Source organism: Gopherus flavomarginatus, chromosome 1 (genome assembly GCF_025201925.1).
Source record: "Gopherus flavomarginatus isolate rGopFla2 chromosome 1, rGopFla2.mat.asm, whole genome shotgun sequence".
NCBI classification, from domain to species: Eukaryota; Metazoa; Chordata; order Testudines; family Testudinidae; genus Gopherus; species Gopherus flavomarginatus.
The window spans coordinates 334,147,687-334,166,116 of NC_066617.1; the positions used below are offsets into that span (position 1 = coordinate 334,147,687).

An 18,430-nucleotide genomic window follows, 5' to 3' on the forward strand; every position below is an offset into this window, starting at 1 on the left:
TTCTTAACTTACAGATCACCGCTTTTTGCTCCAAGATTAACACGGGATGTTTTTACATAGAATACAAGCAGAGTAGCCACAGGCCTATATGCTGTGGTATTTATGGTATTAGATGGTATTTATAATTCTTAATAGAATAACTAATATTTTGACATGCTTAAAAAATTTAACTAAGCCATCATCCATTTTAGTTTTAAATGATCATGTTAGGTATCTAATCTTCTGTGATATGTATGCAGTTTCTGTTGATGTTAACAGCGGTTCTACAAGTGTACCAAGGAGATTTCGGATTACTGACATCACTGATATGTTTATTTATACTCTTAAAACAAGACTGAATGCTGCAAATTGTGCACCTCACTAGTCTAACTCTATTTTGTTCCTCTCTAATTACTGTATTCCTATCTTCACCCACGCCCTCCTTTTGTTTATTCTAGCTCTAGTCTCAAGCCCCATCTCCGGAAAGTTTTATTTGTGTGGGCAGATCCCTGGCCATGCAGAGCTCTATTGCCTTCAGTGGAGCTCCGTGATTTGTGTACAGACAACCTTGTAGTTTGGGGTCTGAGATTGTGAGGCCTTCAGTATAAGGAACACCTCTTATTTAGTTTATACAGTGCCCAGTATAACAAGGCCCCAATTAGATATGGGCTTTTGGATGCTACTATAAAAACTGGAATCCATTAATTTGGATCTGCACATGATACTTAATAAATCATAATTTTACTCGCCAAAGACCCAATCCAGTTCCACTGAAATCAAGGAGAATCTTCCCACAGACGTCAAAGGGCACTGGATGACTTGATGTACTATTGCGTATGCAGACTAAGCAATATGTACCTAAACTTTGCAATATGATTAGACAACAGGAAAACAATAGATAAGATTCTTATCTAGGAATTACAGGATATCCATTTTACAGTATTAAGAATGTAATATTATCTGAAAGACAAAAAAAGTTTTAATTCAATAAATTAAATGAAAATATATAGCATTTTCTGAAAAATACGGAAAAGCAAAGACGTTACTTCAACTGCTTGGATACCTTTTAGTCTATAATCACATTTTATTTTTTGTATAAGAGACACACAGGTGCAATTATCTAGTACAATTGGCTGGAGGGAGAAGGAAAAAATGCGAAAACTTAGTTTCCTCTTACATCCGCCATCAGGATCATCCCCACCATAGTAGAGTACTGCATTTCTGAAATGAAACCTAAACTGCTATTTTGGTACTTTAACAGAGCAGATTATTTGACATGGCCTCAGTTATTGTTGACTACTTATTCCTACTTCTGTGACTCAAAAAGCAATACTGGCTGCTGCCTAATGTAATGGATTAGTAATACTTCCATCGCATCATAAATGAGCATGGTGCTTTACTATTCCTAAAGAACAATTCCAAGAAACCCCTCTGGATCAAGCAGAGGCCAAAACTATGAAGTCAAACCAAATCCTGAATTTTGAAATACTTCAACTCCTCCAGGAATTAGGGAAGTGTTATTACCATTGTAGAAGGCATTGATGAGACCTTATCTGGAATATTGAGTGCAATTCTGGTCTCCAATGTTTAAGAAAGATGAATTCAAACTGAAACAGGTGCAGAGCAGGACTAGTAGGATAATTAGAGGAATGGAGAACCTGCCTTACGAGAGGAAACTTAAGGAGTTTTGGTTGTAGACAAGATAGGATTGCTGGAAGCTAAGATTGCTGTATATAAATACATCAGAAGACCAAAAACTAGCGAGGAAGGGGAGTTATTTAAGTTAAGAGACAATGTAGGCACAAGAACAAACAAATATAAACTGTCCATCAACAACTCTAGGCTTTAAATTAGACTAAGGTGTCTGTGAAGTTTTGGGAACAGCCGTCCAAGGAGAGCAGTGGGGGCAAACAAAAAACAAAAACAAAAACAAAAATCCCTAACTTGTTTCAAGACTGAGCTCAATAACTTTATGGAAAAGGATGGCATGATGAAGTTGCCTACAATGGCATATGGCCCATATGCGACTGCTATTAGCAAATATATCTCTAACAGCCAGAGATGGGACGCTAAATGGGGAGGGCTCTGAGTTTCTACAGAGAATTCTTTCCCAAGTGTCTGGCTGGTGGGTCTTATCCATATGGTCTAGGTCAGTGGTCCCCAACGCGGTGCCTGCAAGTGGGCTCCATGGCACCCGCTGGGGCATCTATCTGCGCCCATGTACTGGCCGACGGACAAGCATCCACCGAAATGCTGCTGAAAAGCATCAACGTCAAGAGGTGTCACCGCCGAAAATCAGCGGCATTTCATCGGCGACGCCTCTTGAGGTTGACACTTTTTGGCGGATGTTTGTCTGCCGCCACAGTCCTTGGTGGCTTGTTGTCTGGCGCCCGCCAGATGAAAAAGGTTGGAGACCACTGGTCTAGGTCTAACTGATCACCATATTTGGGACTTGAAAGAAAATTTTCCCCAGGTCAGATTGGCAAAGACCCAGGCTGCTTGGTTTTTTTTTCCCCCCCTTCCTCTGCAGCAAGGGGCATGCATCATTGGCTGGCGTGACCTAGAGTAAATGGTGTATTCTCCATAACTTGGAAGTCTAAATCAAGATTTGAGGATTTCAGTAATTCTACCAAAGTTTATGGGTCTATAACAGGAGAGGGTGGGTGAGTTTGTGGCCTACGATATGCCAGAGGCCAAAACAGATGACCACGACAGCCCCTTCTGACTTTAGAGCAGTGGTTCTCAAATTTTTTCCTCCCCCACGGAAAACGTGAAAATTGCTGAGGGTCTAGGTGGACCATTTAATGATCCAAATGCTGTTTGTACCATTAGTTAACTATTGTAAAGCGCTTTAGATAAAAGCACTATATAAAAAAAAACCTTAACAAACAATATTTTTTTCCTTCTATAAATAAAAGCACACAACTCATATTTCAATATCAATAGTCTTACCTTTCTAATGTGATGGATGTGCCCTCTCCCCCACCACAGCAGCCAGAGAGCTGAGGCTGGGAAGGAGGGGGGGGGGGTCTCTCCCCAGCAGTTTCAGCCCTGTAGCTGGGGAAAGTTGCCTCTTTCTCTGGCCGCCACAGCCCTGCATATCTCAAAATAACCCCCACCCTGTCTTCTCGCCCAACTTCCCCCTCCCATCTACCTCCTATTCTCCTCAAGGCTACCACCTCACCTTACATGTGCGTCTTCTCCAGGGTCCAGGCACCTAATTAGTGGAGCCACAGCCCTGCATATCTCAAAATAACCCCCACCCTGTCTTCTCGCCCAACTTCCCCCTCCCATCTACCTCCTATTCTCCCCAAGGCTACCACTTCACCTTACATGTGCGTCTTCTCCAGGGTCCAGGCACCTAATTAGTGGAGCCATGCCTGCACGGCTCCACTAATTAGGTGGGTGGCCATTCATTCTCGTGTGCGGCTGCCCAGACGCGCATCTTAGAGGGAACTATCTGCATAATCACCTGAACGAAGCTCGTGGACCACTCGTGGTCCACAGACCACAGTTTGAGAACCTCTGCTTTAGAGTCTATGAGGTTTCTCTGTTGCAAGATTCTTTTGGGATACAGACTTTTTTCAAGGGTGGAATCAATTTCTTCTACTGAAGTTACCTCTGTGCTAATTCATGCCAGAATGGTTCAAGATTCATTGACACTTTTTCAGGAGCAAATATCTGATATTGTGTGCTGCCCCAACTCCATTTCATTGGTGTTCTTGGTCTCGTGAAAAATTTTCTTTCTAAATTTCAACAGCCGCTGTCAATGGATTATCTGACCCTTAGACTCTGCCCCAGACAAATAACGAATGGAGCAGGCAACTTCTGCTATGCAGTCTAAATCCTACATGGTGAGCAACCTGGCTTGTTCCAGTGGAGGGTGGCGGGGGGCAGAGGAGATAAGTTTTATTCTGTGGAAGCACTCATCTGGAGGAACCAACTGGCATCCTGGTCTAACAGGTGGAGACTGCTTATTCCATGTCCTGTCTGAACTGAAGCTGGGAAAGAGAAGGAAAGGGAGAAGCCAACAGAAGAAAAGTGAGAGGTTCCTCCCCTCAAAAACAGGTACCTAGAAGACTAGTCAGAGCATTTGTGAAACAGACTGGGAGAGAGTGTGTGGAATAGGGACTCTGGTTCCCTAAATGAAACCTTGTGGAATAGGGGAAATACTCCTGACCACACTTCCTGCCAGTGTCTGTGGAACTTGGGAGGAAAGGAAAGGAGGTTTTTTTATCCAACCCCTCTAAAAAATAGATAAACTCTGCCTTCAAGGAAACCATAATAGGATGACATTGAAATAATTGAACTGAGATGAGTAAAAGGGTTTCCCTCTACCCCTGCGCACAGAAGCTAAACTCAATTATCAGAGGGGTAGCCGTGTTAGTCTGGATCTGCAAAAGCAGCAAAGAATCCTGTTGCACCTTATAGACTAACAGACGTTTTGGAGCATGAGCTTTCGTGGGTGAATACCCACTTCATCAGATGCATCTGACGAAGTGGGTATTCACCCACGAAAGCGCATGCTCCAAAACGTCTGTTAGTCTATAAGGTGCCACAGGATTCTTTGCTGCTTTTGCAGAAGCTAAACTGTATGCCCATATCTGCAGATGGCCTTGGCTGGTTCCTCCTCTCAGCACTTACATTCAACAGTGATGGGTGTTACAGATAGCCCTACAACAGATGAAGAGGAGTTTTAGAGACAGTAGAGGCAGAAGGAACTTGTCATTGATGGGAATATGCCAGTTCTGCAGATTTTGCACCTGCAGAAATAGCTAGTGCTACTAGGAGATCAACTATCTGTGTAGCATCTCTACAGTAGGCAAAACAGAGCAAGACTCAGGCTCCAGACAGATTGCATGAAAGACATGGCAGTGAAAATCTTCAGTGCAAAAACTACTTGTTATTAGAAGAGAGCAGTCAGATTGGGTGCATCCCCTTCAGAGAAAGCTCTTATAGCTATCATTGTTTAAAATTCCATTTTGAGATCTGTCTGCAGAGATCTCATGTCAATTTTTAAAAGCTTCAAAGCAAATGTTTCTGTTTTCCAAAAAGTAATGTTCTATATTAACTAAATTCTAAATATTCTATGCAGCCCCAGAGAGAAAAAGAAAAGTTAGACAAATTCTGAAGTTCCAAAGAAGATAATTATGTTTTAGACACATCCCATGCAAATGAGAAAACTGGTCAATTATACTTTCAAAAATTAAAGTACAGTATTCAAGTAATTTTACTTACCAAATCCATCTATGTCTAGATTCTTATCAACAACAACATCTAGCAGCGAGTCCCCAACTTTCCCTTCAGCTGTTAGTTTGTCTCCATCACGGTTTATGAAGTGGACAGTTACTTTATCTTCTGAGCTAGAAAATAAAAGCACATCCATGTTAACTATTACTAAAGCATGTAATGTGACTGGCAGAAGAATTTTAGAGCTTTATGGTAGTCTACCAATTTTAAAGAAGCACCAATAAAACACTAAACATTACCAACAGTTTTTAGCACAAAAACCCAAAGAAATAATTATGTTTGTAAACTCTTCATGACAGAGTAAGTATTTCCACTACATCTTGTTCAGTGCTGAGTGCACTAACATAAGAAATAAGGAACAGCAGCTAAGGTTTGTATTTTGTCATGATGAATGATAGAAAGGGAAGAGTATCAGATCCTGAATTTCTCTTTTTTCCATAAAAGTTAGAGCTATTTTATTTCAGACACAGGTTAACTGACAAAATCCCATCATTGAACACCACTTCCAAAACAGAGGATATGCAAAGAGTGGCCCAGGACAGACAGTCACTGCCTACACATGACATCTGATGGTCTGGAAAGGCCTCAGAAGTACATCAACTGAATTGTTTACTAAATTCCAAATAGTTATATCTGTGCAACACCAGCGACAGCAATATGGTTGCACAGGTGTCTGCAATAACTTTTTTTAAAAAACCACTAATGATGTGCAAGAAAGAACACACACCTTAAATTTTGGGTTTGCAGGGTTGACAGGAAAAAAAAAGTTCTTATTTGTAAGATTAGCATTTCAATAAAAAATAAAGACAACAACTACGAATTCAAGAATACCATTTTAAAAGTCACTTCTAAAGAGCAGAACTATACTTCAAGGATTATTAATCAAACCAAAACAATCAGATTCTTCACTGGGATGTCCTGTTATTTTATTTTGTATACATGTGTGAGCATGCACATGCATGTCAACTAGTAAACAGAATTATCCTTGGACTGGCAACAGGATTGCTCCCACCAGCAAAAAGGCAGACCAATACAATGTTTGCTTTAAAATTACATCTAGCTTCAAAAAACTAAATCCAAGTATTACCTCTAATGCACACAGGCTCTGGATGATCTGCCATGTATAATATTTACCAATCTTGTAAATGAAGCCAGTCCATAAGAAGTCTAATCTGCACAGTCAATGCTAAACAAAATTACGAAAATTTTCATACTGAAAGTTACATTTTTGGGGGGAAAAGTATTTTAATATTCTTCACAAAATTTACTAACTATACAATTAGACTAAAACCTTAAGTGCCTTAACGACGACTAAATTAAATCAAACATTTTGAAACAGGGCATAAAATGATATATTTAGAAGTATCCTTATACAATTTTATTTTAAAAAAATACAAGTAAGTTTCTTGAGACAGAGTTATTATATTTGCCATAACTGTAAAAAACTTTGGCAGCAATATGTGGCATGATTCATTATGATGCCATGTTCAATTCTTGTCAAATATTCCCTCAGTCCATTTTCCAGAAGATAGCTACAAGCTACCTTCAAGAACAATGAATTGATCCAAAAAAATATAATCACTGACAAAAGACTGACCTTGTTAATCTGCAAAATTTCAGTGAAGCACGTACTACATTAACTTGAGTGCGGTTTCTGAATTTCTGGACATAAAAAAGTTGTTCAGCTTTAAGAATACAGACGTGCATATGTTCTGGCAGACAAAGCATGTTTCAGTCTATTTGGAATACTTTTTTATCCCAGCAGGTGAAGGAGATACAGATCTGATTGCTTTTACGGAACTACTTTGTAAGTGTGCTAAATGTAAAATATTATTTATTCAGAGTGCCCACAGCATGCCAGGCCATCTAGAATGGATATATTCTCTGCCCTTAAGTGCTCAAAATCCAACAGCAGACATGATGCAGCAAGTGTGAGAGATAAACAATAGTTGGGCAAGTCATAGGTTGGCTGGATAGAGGTTACAAAAATAAAAAAATTAGACTTATTAAGTTATGTAGGCTTCTTGCTCCAAAATATACACAAAATCTTTCAAGGAAAAGTGCTCTCTTAAACAAAAAACTCTCATTCATCCTTCCATGGTCACTATCCAACCATCTTCTGTTCCATCCCTCTCCCCCTGCCCCCCCCAAAACAAACAACAAACAACAACAAAACAACACACACCATCAAAAGGAAGGGTAGAAATGCCTTTGGATGCCTACTCAGTTTTTCAACAGCTCCAGCTGTGGTCAGAGCAGTGTCTGGCTCCTACAGGTCTGGTCCTGCACCTGGGAGATGTTCTTCCATTCAGGCCACACGTTTATAAGGCATTAAGCCTCTGAAGAACATCCTTCCTAATGATATCAAGCTGGTAAAATTCCTGCTTGGCTTAGCATTTCTGCTGCTCAGAAGGGACCCCTAGGCAAGTGTCAGTTTTCCTGTCTGCTGGACTAAGACAACAGGGGAAATTGGGAGTAGGCTGCATACAGCATTAAGCCTCCAGTCAGCAAGTAGAATTGCCAGAGGGGCTAAATGGGAGAGGAGCAAAGAAAATTGGGCAACCAATTAGAGGGGAACAGGGGCGCGTGCAGGAATAAAAAATTGATGGCTCTTGTGGGGGCACATTTTGTGCCCCTGAGTGGCCCCACGGCCAGAGGAACTCTGTGCCCCCCGCTGATCACTGGGGGGCCCACACCACTACTTTCCCCCTCTTGTGCATGCCCCTGGAGGGGAGAGGACCAAAAACAAAAAACCTCTCCCCCAAAAAGGGGAGGGGCAGGGTGCTTTAAGGACAACAACGTAAGTATGTTACTAGTCAGCAGGGAAGATGGTGAACTCAGCTTATGTCGGCCACATATGTAACGTCTTGTGAGAAGGAAGACAGGCCAAGGAAAGGCCCTCTTCTGAACTGAACATGTCTGAAGCCATCTCAGTTTGAATGCCTCACCTGTTAGTAGTAATGAGGCAGGGAGAGACTGCATCTGGGATTTTTAGCTACAGATATGAAGTTAATCGTTTTTGTCAAAGATTCACACTAGCTCAGTTGGCCAACAAACTGGAGGACACTGTATAAAAATTATGATTCTATTACCTGCTGCAGCAGCATAACAGTTTAACTTGATTTTAGTAGGAAGATAAGGTATTAGAAGCTATTACAATCTTTTGCGATCACAATCTTAACTATCATTATAATCAGGTTCAGGCCATTTCCTTTCCAAATAAGTAAGACTTGCACACTAAGAACTCAATTCTAAAAAGATGTACGTATATGCTTCACTTTGAAGTCTATGGGACTACTCACATGTTCAAAGTGAAGCATATCTGTAAATCGTCACAGGAGTGCAGCCTATTTTAAAACACATCTTTATAAACAGTTACATACAGATTTGGTGGATTTAAAAGAATTTGAAAAATGTATGGGAGCCTTTTGCGTGAAAAACCCTCATCCTGAATTAGTAGAGGAAAGGCCCTGGTACAAGTAAAGTACATGGCTCAGAAAAGAATAAGGGGTATTAAATATATAAACAATTCCAGCATTCATAGAAGGATAAGTACCTGTGGGTTTCAGATCAGAAAGATAAACGGTTTTGTACAGTTTGCAAAAAGCAGGAGACGCTTTCTGATAAAGTGCAGTCCCCTGTAAATAAGTGTTAGACTTCTTATTCCCCACACATACATAAGCAGGCTGCTCATGTAAAACATACAGAAATAGAAATGTGCCATTTTGCCTAAAAGAAGTTATTAGATTGATCCATAAAATACAGCATAAGGGAAGAAATAAAATGCCATTTTGTTTAACAGCTTACTCAGCTGCTAAACATCTGAATTTTAGAAATGTTGAACTATTCTGTAGCTTTCAAGCCAAAAGCGATCACAGATTCAAACCAATCTATATTAACACCGAAAGAGTGAAAGACTGCAGAAAGGCAACTGCAAAACCAGTAAGGAAACACTCAAAATGGCAGATAGATCTGTCAGGCCTGGTCTACACTATGCGTTTAAACCGATTTAAGCAGCGTTAAACCAATTTAATGCTGTACCCGTTCACACTACGAGGCCCTTTATATCGATATAAAGGGCTCTTTAAATCGGTTTCTGTACTCCTCCCTGACGAGAGGAGTAGCGCTAAAATCGGTATTACCATATCGGATTAGGGTTAGTGTGGCCACAAATCGACGGTATTGGCCTCCGGGTGGTATCCCACAGTGCATCACTGTGACCACTCTGGACAGCAATCTCAGCTGGGATGCAGTGGCCAGGTAAACAGGAAAAGCCCCGCGAAATTTTGATTTTCATTTCCTGTTTGCCCAGCGTGGAGCTCTGATCAGCACGGGTGGCAATGCTGTCCCAAATCCAAAAAGAGCTCCAGCATGGACCGTACGGGGGATACTTGATCTGACCGCTGTATGGGGAGACAAATCTGTTCTATCAGAGCTCCGTTACAGAAAATGAAATGCCAAAGCGTTTGAAAAAAAAAAATCTACAGGTTACACTTGTCACGCAGCACTGTGTAACGGGAAGCCAGAGACTCAAACGGACACTCATGGAGGGAGGGAGGGGTACTGAGAACTCCAGCTATCCCACAGTCCACAGCAGTCTCCGAAAAGTATTTGCATTCTTGGCTGAGCTCCCAATGCCTGTAGGGTCAAACACATTGTCCGGCGTGGTTCAGGGAATAGCTCATCAATTTACTCCCTCCCACCCCCCACGTGAAAAAAAGGGAAAGAAATTGTTTCTTGACTTCTTTTAATGTCACCCTACGTCTACTGAATGCTGCTGGTAGACGCGATGCTGCAGCAATGAAGAGCCGTATCCGCTCCTCTCCCCTCCGTGGTGGCAGACGGTGCAGTAGGACTGGTAACTGTCCTTCTTATGAACCCGTGAGTGCTCCTGGCTGGCTTCAGGTGAGGCTGGCTGGGGCTCCTGGGTGAAAATAGGAATGACTCCCAGTCATTCCCAGTAGATGGTACAGAACGGTTGGTAACAGTCTTCATCATAGCAACTGGGGGCTGAGTTTCAATCAGCCCCCTCCCTTTCATGTGAAACGAAAAGATTCTGTACTGCCTGGACTATCATAGCAGTGGGATGCTGGGCTCCTCTCCCACACACTGCTTAATGTCCTGCCTGGACTATCATAGCACTGGGAGGGTGCCTCCCCCTCATTTTATGTCACTAAAAACTCAGTGTTTCTTATTCCTGCATTCTTTATTACTTCATGACACAAATGGGGGTGACACTGCCACGGTAGCCCAGGAAGGTTGGGGGAGAAGGGAAGCAACGGGTGGGGTTGTTGCAGGGGCACCCCCCGTGAATGGCATGTAGCTCATCATTTCTGCGGGATCTCACACAGAGCCGCTGTACTCTCTGATACACTGCTTCTCTAGTATATTTGCCCCATATTCTAGGCAGGACTGACTCTATTTTTAGAAACCATAAAGGAGAGATTGACTCAGAGAGTCATTCCCAGTTTTGCTTTTGTGCCCCCGGCCGATCTCAGCCAGGGGCACCCATGATAGCAGCAGACAGCACAGAAGGACAGATAACCGTCATCTCCTTGCCAAATTACACTGGCAGCAGATGGTACAGAACGACTGGTAACCATCTCTGCTATCACGCAAAAGCAAATGAATGCTGCTGTGTAGCGCTGGAGTATCGCCTCTGTCCGCGGCATCCAGTACACATACGGTGACTGTAAAAAAAAAAAGAAAAGCTGAACGGGCTCCATGGTTGCCGTGCTATGGCGTCTGCCAGGGCAATCCAGGGGAAAAGGGTGCGAAATGATTGTCTGACGTTGCTTTCACGGAGAAAGGAATGACTGACGACATTTACCCAGAACCACCCGCAACAATGATTTTTGCCCCATCAGCCACTGGGCTCTCAATCCAGAATTCTAAGGGGCGGGGGAGACTGCGGGAACTATGGGATAGCTATGGAATAGCTAACCACAGTGCAACGCTCCGGAAATCGACGCTAGCCTCGGACCATGGACGCACACCGCCGAATTAATGTGCTTAGTGTGGCCATGTGCACGCGACTTTATACAATCTGTTTTATAAAACCGGTTTATGTAAAATTGGAATAATCCCGTAGTGTAGACGTAGCCTCACTCTCCTTGCTGATTTATCTACAACTGAGCGCATACATCAGATTTGGGCAGGACAGTAATTTTATATCCTCATGGCATGTATTTTCTAAAAGGACAACCTACCCCTAAATTCTCCATTACTGAGGGACAATCTTCATTCACTGATATGTGCTTTTCATACCAACAATGTATAAACTTTTCATGAGTGATGTACCTGAATACTTGGATGCTAATATCTAAACTGCATTCTTAAATTTACTCACCTAAATATGGGTTAATGCTCATTATGCACTATATGTATCTTATCACTTTGAAAACAAACTTTGTATTTGTGGATAATTAAGCACTATACCCAGATGTAAAGACACTTTTCTCGCTCTGTGTGTTACGTAATTTTAACATTAGCTTTAATAAATTTTTTAAATTTGTTTGCTGACATAGAGTTGGAAGCTGACGCAGCTGATGGTATCACAAAGGAAATAAGAACAGTTTTAGGAACTTTAGGGATCATAGCAGAAGATAAAAACTGGTTGGTTTGAATTTAGATGGTATAACAGCGAATGCAGGCTGTGTAACAGGAGTGTTCTCTAATTGATCAGCAATGTAACAACGAAACAACGTTAAATCAGGATGACTTTAAAGTGAGGAGTTATTGTTTGTATTGGATAGCGCTTTACAGCCAAACCCCACACTCCTTTCCGAGACAAAACTCTCACTGAGCTCAGTACAACTTGTACCATGACAGAGGTTGAGTAAAGACTACATGGCAGATTTAAACGTCTTAGTGAGGATCCGTGTAACGGGAGCACCCAGTTTCGGACATGATGCATTTTCTCTAGGCTTTTTGATGAGCACCTTGTATGATAAATAAAAAATTAAAAGTTAGCTTAAATTTGGTTAAGGAGAAAAATATGTATGTTGTAATGACGGCACCAATCAGCAAGTAAAATAAGGCAGTGAGAATAACAAACAGTACAGTTGTCAAGTGATTAAAAAATTATTCGTGATTAATTGCGCTTTTAAACAAAAATACTACTTATACAAATATTTTTGGATGTTTTCCACACATTTTCAAATATATCGATTTCAATTACAACACAGAACACAAAGTGTACAGTTCTCACTTTATATTTTTATTATAAATATTTGCACTGTAAAAATAAAAAATAGTATTTTTAATTCACTTAATACAAGTACTGCAGTGCAATCTCTTTATCATGAAAGTTGAACTTACAAATGAAGAATTATGTAAAAAAAAAAACTGCATTCAAAAACAAAAATTTAAATCTTTAGAGCCTACAAGTCCACTCAGTCCTACTTCTTGTTCAGCCAATCACTCAGACAAAACAAGTTTGTTTACATTTGCAGGAGATAATACTGCCTGCTTCTTGTTTACATCATCGGAAAGTGAAACCAGACAGTCATATGGCACTGTTGTAGCTGGTGTTGCAAAATGTGCTAAAGATTCATATGCCCCATTCATGCTTCAATCACTATTCCAGAGGACATGCATCTATGCTGATGATGGGTTCTGCTCAACAACAATCAAAAGCAGTGCAGACCAACACATGTTCATTTTTGGCATCTGACTCAGATGCTACCAGCAGAAAGTTGATTTTCTTTTTTGGTGGTTCAAGTTCTGTAGTTTCCGCATCAGAGTGTTGCTCTTTTAAGACTTCTGAAAGCATGCTCCACACTCTAAACCAATCAGATTTTGAAAGGCACTTCAGATTCTTAAATCTTGGGTCGAATGCTGTAGTGATCTTTAGAAATCTCACATTGGTACTTTCTTTGCGTTCTGTTAAATCAGCAGTGAAAAAAGGTGTTCTTAAGACGGACAACATGCTGGGTCATCATCCAAGACTGCTGTAACATGAAATATATGACAGAATGCAGGTAAAACACAGCAGGAGACATACAATTCTCCAAGAAGTTCAGTCACAAATTCAATTGACACTTTTTTTTTTTTAAACGAATGTCATCAGCATGGAAGCATGTCCTCTGGAATGGTGGCCAAGCATGAAGTGGCATACGAATGTTTAGCATACCTGGCATGTAAATACCTTGCAATGCCAGCTACAAAAATGCCATGTGAACATCTGTTCTCACTTTCAGGTGACATTGTAAATAAGAAGTGGGCTGCAGTATCTCCTGTAAATGTAAACAAATTTGTTTCTTTTAGCGATTGGCTGCACAAGAAGTAGGACTGAGTAGATTTGTAGGCTCTAAAGTTTTACATTGTTTTGTTTTAGAGTGCAGTTATGTAACAAAAAAGAAATCTACATTTGTAAGTTGCACTTTCAGAAAAAAGAGATTGCACTATAGTACTTGTATGAGGTGAATTAAAAAATACTATTTATCATTTTTACAGTGCAAATATTTGCACTAAAAATATAAAGTGAGTACTGTACACTTTGTATTCTGTGCTGTAATTGAAATCAATATATTTGAAAATGTAGAAAAACATCCAAAATATTTCATACATTTCAATTGGTATTCTATTGTTTAACAGTGCGATTAAATCTGCGATTAATTAGTTGGTTAAAAAGTTCACTGAGATTAATCAATAGCCCTAATAAGCAGTATTACTTGTAGCGTGGGAAGGATGTATGGTTTCAAAAGTAACTAATAAAATAAAGAGCTGTGTGATGAAGCGGGGAATTTGTTTGTATGAATGCTGTGTGTGACTCAAGTTTCCTTTACGTGTATGTTTAATGAGGTGGTAGGAAAGGGCGTTTATTGATGCAGAGGACCAAGTGTGTGGTTCCGCATAGCAGCCCGGACCCAGACAGCCCGGACACTTTGTAACCTAGAAACTGATGGCCCGAAGGCCTACTCTATCTTGGGAGCCAGCCAGTTTTGACCAGCGGAACTAAGGGCTGAAGAGAGACACCCCAGGTGATCGGTTTGCCCAGAAAAGACGACAAAGGACAGAGGAGGGGCCCTGGAAGTGATATAGTGTGGGCCACTAGAAGGAGTGGTCACTTCTGGACTGGGACAAAGAGCAGCCTGAGCCCACCTCATGTTGGAAAGTCCTATTTGGACTATGCTGAGACTTTCTATGCTCAAGATCCCTGAGAACTTTCTGTGCTGTGTCCCAGATGTGCAATACACTCTTCTTGTTTAACCTGGGGGAGAGTCATTCCTGTCTAGAAGTCAGGGTTGCAGTGCTCCCTCTGGGTGTGGAGGCCCCCTCAGGGGATCCAGAGCGAGTGGACTCTCCAAGGAGGGCTCACAGAGACAGACAGGCCTGTTGAAGGCTCAGAGGTGTAGTTCTAGAAGGCGGTGAACCCTAGGGCTAACCCCTGAAAGAGTGACACGCCGGAGAAGGGCTGTCACACAGACAGTGAGGAGCTGAAAGAGCACTGTCCCTGTGATTCGGTGATAAGCTGCAATAACAAGACACAGAAAAAAAAGTGTCTTAAAATAAACAAGCCCAAACCTCCCCATTGTTCTGTTGGTAAGCAAGGAGGAGGACAGGAGAAGATAAGAAAGGAAAAGCCTTTGTGTTAGGATATAGATATTCAGGCCTGTCTGCAAAGGCCTATACTTTAAGAATTTAGGTGTATTCTTATCACTGAGCTAGTTATAGAGATATAAAGGAAAGAATCAAAATCACTGTCTGCCAGTGTAAGGGCCTTCTCTTACTGTGACAGTCTGAGGCCTGATTCTTAGGCTAAGGCCTTCAGGTAAGTAGCAGAGGCCAGCCATAAACTGGGAAGTGTATGGTCAATCCTCACATTCCAAATTAGTCACACTGAAATAAGGTGCTATTGGGCTGTTAGGACAGGATTGTATTCCTATCACCGCCAGAGAAAGGGAAGAGCCTAGAAGATATAAAAGGAAACTTAGTTTGATAGCATCCTGTGCTATCATCACTTATCAATAGCTGGGATGTGAAATCCTCATTTCTGTATTGTTCTATCACTGTAGTCTCCACTTCCCTATTGTCTGTCTGTATAACCTCTGTCTGGTTCTGTGATTGTTTCTGTCTGCTGTATAATTAATTTTGCTGGGTATAAACAAATTAAGGTGGTGGGATATAATTGGTTAAATAATCATGTTAGGATTGGTTAGTTAAATTTCAGTAAAATGATTGGTTAAGATACAGCTAAGCAGAACAAGTTTTACTATATAGTCTGCAGTCGATCAGGAAATAAGAGGAGGGAATGGGGATGGGTGAATTGGAATCATGTTTCGCTAAGAGGGGGGAATGGGAACAGGGACAGGGACACAAGCAAGGCTCTGTGGTGTCAAAGCTGGGAACTGGGACACTAATGAAGGAAACTGGAATCATGCTTGCTGGAAGTTCACCCCAATTAACATAAAAAATTGTTTGCACCTTTGGACTTCGGGTATTGTTGCTCTCTGCTCATGCAGGAAGGACAAGGGAAGTGAGAGGGTGAAGCAACAAGCCCCCTAACACTTGGGAAGAAAGGAGGCTGTAAAATTTATCTGGATTAAAACTGGAAATAAGGTGAATTGTCTCAAGCTGGTTTTTAGCTAACGTCAGTAATTGGCAGTGACATCACTTGTTTGTTAAAGTGTATAAAAAAAGTAAACTCCTAAGGGTTCATTGCTAATACCTGCCTGTCCACATTGGAACCGACCAATATGGGACTAACACCCCTGAGTTTAGCCCATTTGTAAGTATCTTAATCAAATGCTTATACATGTTTTGTTACTGTTTGGATGTAGCAAACTGCTTATTAATCAATCTTTTTGGCATGTTTAGAGCAATTGTATAAATACCATTTGGCCTTTAGATTGAATAAAGGAATTTATGGTTAAATTAGTGTTTGGTGGTTTCCCATATCAATTTCAAATATTAATAATTCCAACATTTTGGCAACTGCAGCATAACCCTTGACATTAATTTCACTTGCTCTACACCCTCAGAGTGAAGGGGTAGCAACCTATGCTCTGGGGCCAGTATAGAATTCTCTCCTAAAGAGAAATTCAATAAAGTAAGGAGAATATAGGAAGGTACTTTGGATACCTATGCGGCAAGCTTTTTGGCAAAGTACCACTGAATGCAACTGAAATTTTAGAAGCAGAAGACCCATGGGAGATCAAGGAGACAAATATGAATGCTGTCTTCTTAAAGGTAAAGAAAGCACGGACTAAGGCAGCTATGTTACAAGGATTGTACAGTACTTGCTGGTTAAGTCTTTCCAGTAAAGGGCACCATCCTGAAGAATGAGTGGGGGGGCCCAAAATAAGCTCAGTGCAGCTGAGAGAAAACGGCTGATGAATGTGTGTCACTTTGGTAGACAAGTAAGTGATTAAAGGAAAGAATGAGGAGTTAAAAGTAGCTTTTCAGAAATTAACACTTCAGAGAGTTTGGAAGGAATTGAACTGTCGGGAGTTGTAGACATGTTCAAGTGTTATAAGAAGAGAATTCTTGGTTTGATAACAGAAACAAATTATGGCAGTTGGTACAGTCACACCAAACAGAACCCTGGTAGTCAAACAAATTATACAAGGAAGTCAGGTAGTAGCTACCAACACCGCCACATTTTTGTCCCCAAGAGCTTTTATAGCCATTCTGAAGGAAAAATGGGCCCTTTTCCCAAAGGAATGGTCTTAAATTAAATAAAATCACTAAGAGGAAATAAGGAGTTTCCACTGGAACTTGACTGCCTCCGAATGTACAAGATGGGAATGTAATCTGGGTACAGTTGCATAAAAATAATGAGAGCAGCGCAACAGATGTTAAGCAAAAAAAAATTTTTAAGGTAATTACACAAATATATTTATGTAAGGTTTTAAGGACCTGAACCAACACTCCTGGTTTGTAAAACCCTATTTTATACGTTTAAAATGAATTGGCTTTTTTTTTTTAAATGTTCCACTAAAGATCCATTTGAATCTTTCATTTGAAGTTGAAAAGCTGATGGCACTTTTTGGTGGACATAGCTAGCTAGTGTTGTTCGGCTTTGTTATTTAGCCCTCAATGTACCTCAATGCTTTTATAATGTTCAATATCTTTTAAAATAAGGATCTGAGGACATGGCCATGGTAGGGATTGCCAGAACCAGGAGAAAGGGGAATGACTCCGGATCCTTTTTTTAGTAATAAAATAGCAGCCAAGAGCTGCAGGAGACAAATGACAACTTAAAAAGACAGTGTCCCTCTGGAGCAATGGGCAGGGGTGAGGTGCACAAGAAAAGCACCATTAAGAACACTGAGGTGGCTCTGAGTAATCAGATTGTCACTTCAATAAGGATACACGAAAAATCTGTAACAAACCTAAAATAAACAGTTAAACTTCATGTAAAAATATATATATATATATAGCTAATAAAATGCTATAGCAAATAAAAAGTGGAAGTAAAACTATGAAAGGAATGTGCATTTCCCCATGGAATACACAGTGTATACCAGTGATGGGTAACCTGTGGCCCATCAGGGTAATCCGCCTGCGGGCCACCAGACAGTTTGTTTACATTTGCACTGCCACCCGCAGCTCCCAGTGGCCACAGTTTGCCGTTTCTTGCCAATGGGAGCTCTGGTAAGTGGCAGCCAGCATGTCCCTGCAGCCAGTGCTGCTTTCTGCCTTACCTAGCTTGGATTTCGTCACAGTACCTTAAATGGGAAAAGTAAAGACTGGTGCATGATTTGCCACCAAAATGCTGATGCCACTTATCAGCAACTAATTAAGGTAGCCTGGTGGTCCAATTGTAAAACAGTTGTAAAAAATGCATGTTAACAATTACATGGTTTGTGCTATAAATAATCCACCAGGAAAAAACAAAACATGGATTTATCCAGGCACAGCGCTTCAGGGGTCATCAGGAAAGACTGCAAACAGACTATGTGGAAGAGTTGCCACTTATAAGAAGAGGCAACAAATATTAACTTGTGGTTGTTGATGCATTTACTAAATAGACAGAAGCCTTCCCTACTACAAAAGACACTGCATTTGTTAACAGCAAAATTATTACTGGAGCATGTCTTTTCTAGGTTTCAGAGTAGCAGCTGTCTTAGTCTGTATCTGCAAAAAGAACAGGAGCACTTGTGGCACCTTAGAGACTAAGGCCATTGCTACACTGGCAATTTACAGCACTGCAACTTTCATGCTCAGGGGTGTGAAAAAACACCTCCCTGAGCGC

At 41.0% G+C, this 18,430-nt stretch overlaps 1 protein-coding gene across 1 annotated transcript in view; it reads right to left on the reverse strand.

Moving 5' to 3' along the window:
• The window catches only part of FDX1 (ferredoxin 1), a 54,513-nt gene that overhangs the window by 24,591 nt on the left and 11,492 nt on the right, over positions 1–18,430 (reverse strand). The window contains exon 2 of the mRNA XM_050928518.1: positions 5,218–5,342. Coding sequence (XP_050784475.1) covers positions 5,218–5,342 — 125 coding nt within the window. The remainder of the gene's footprint in view (positions 1–5,217; positions 5,343–18,430) is intronic.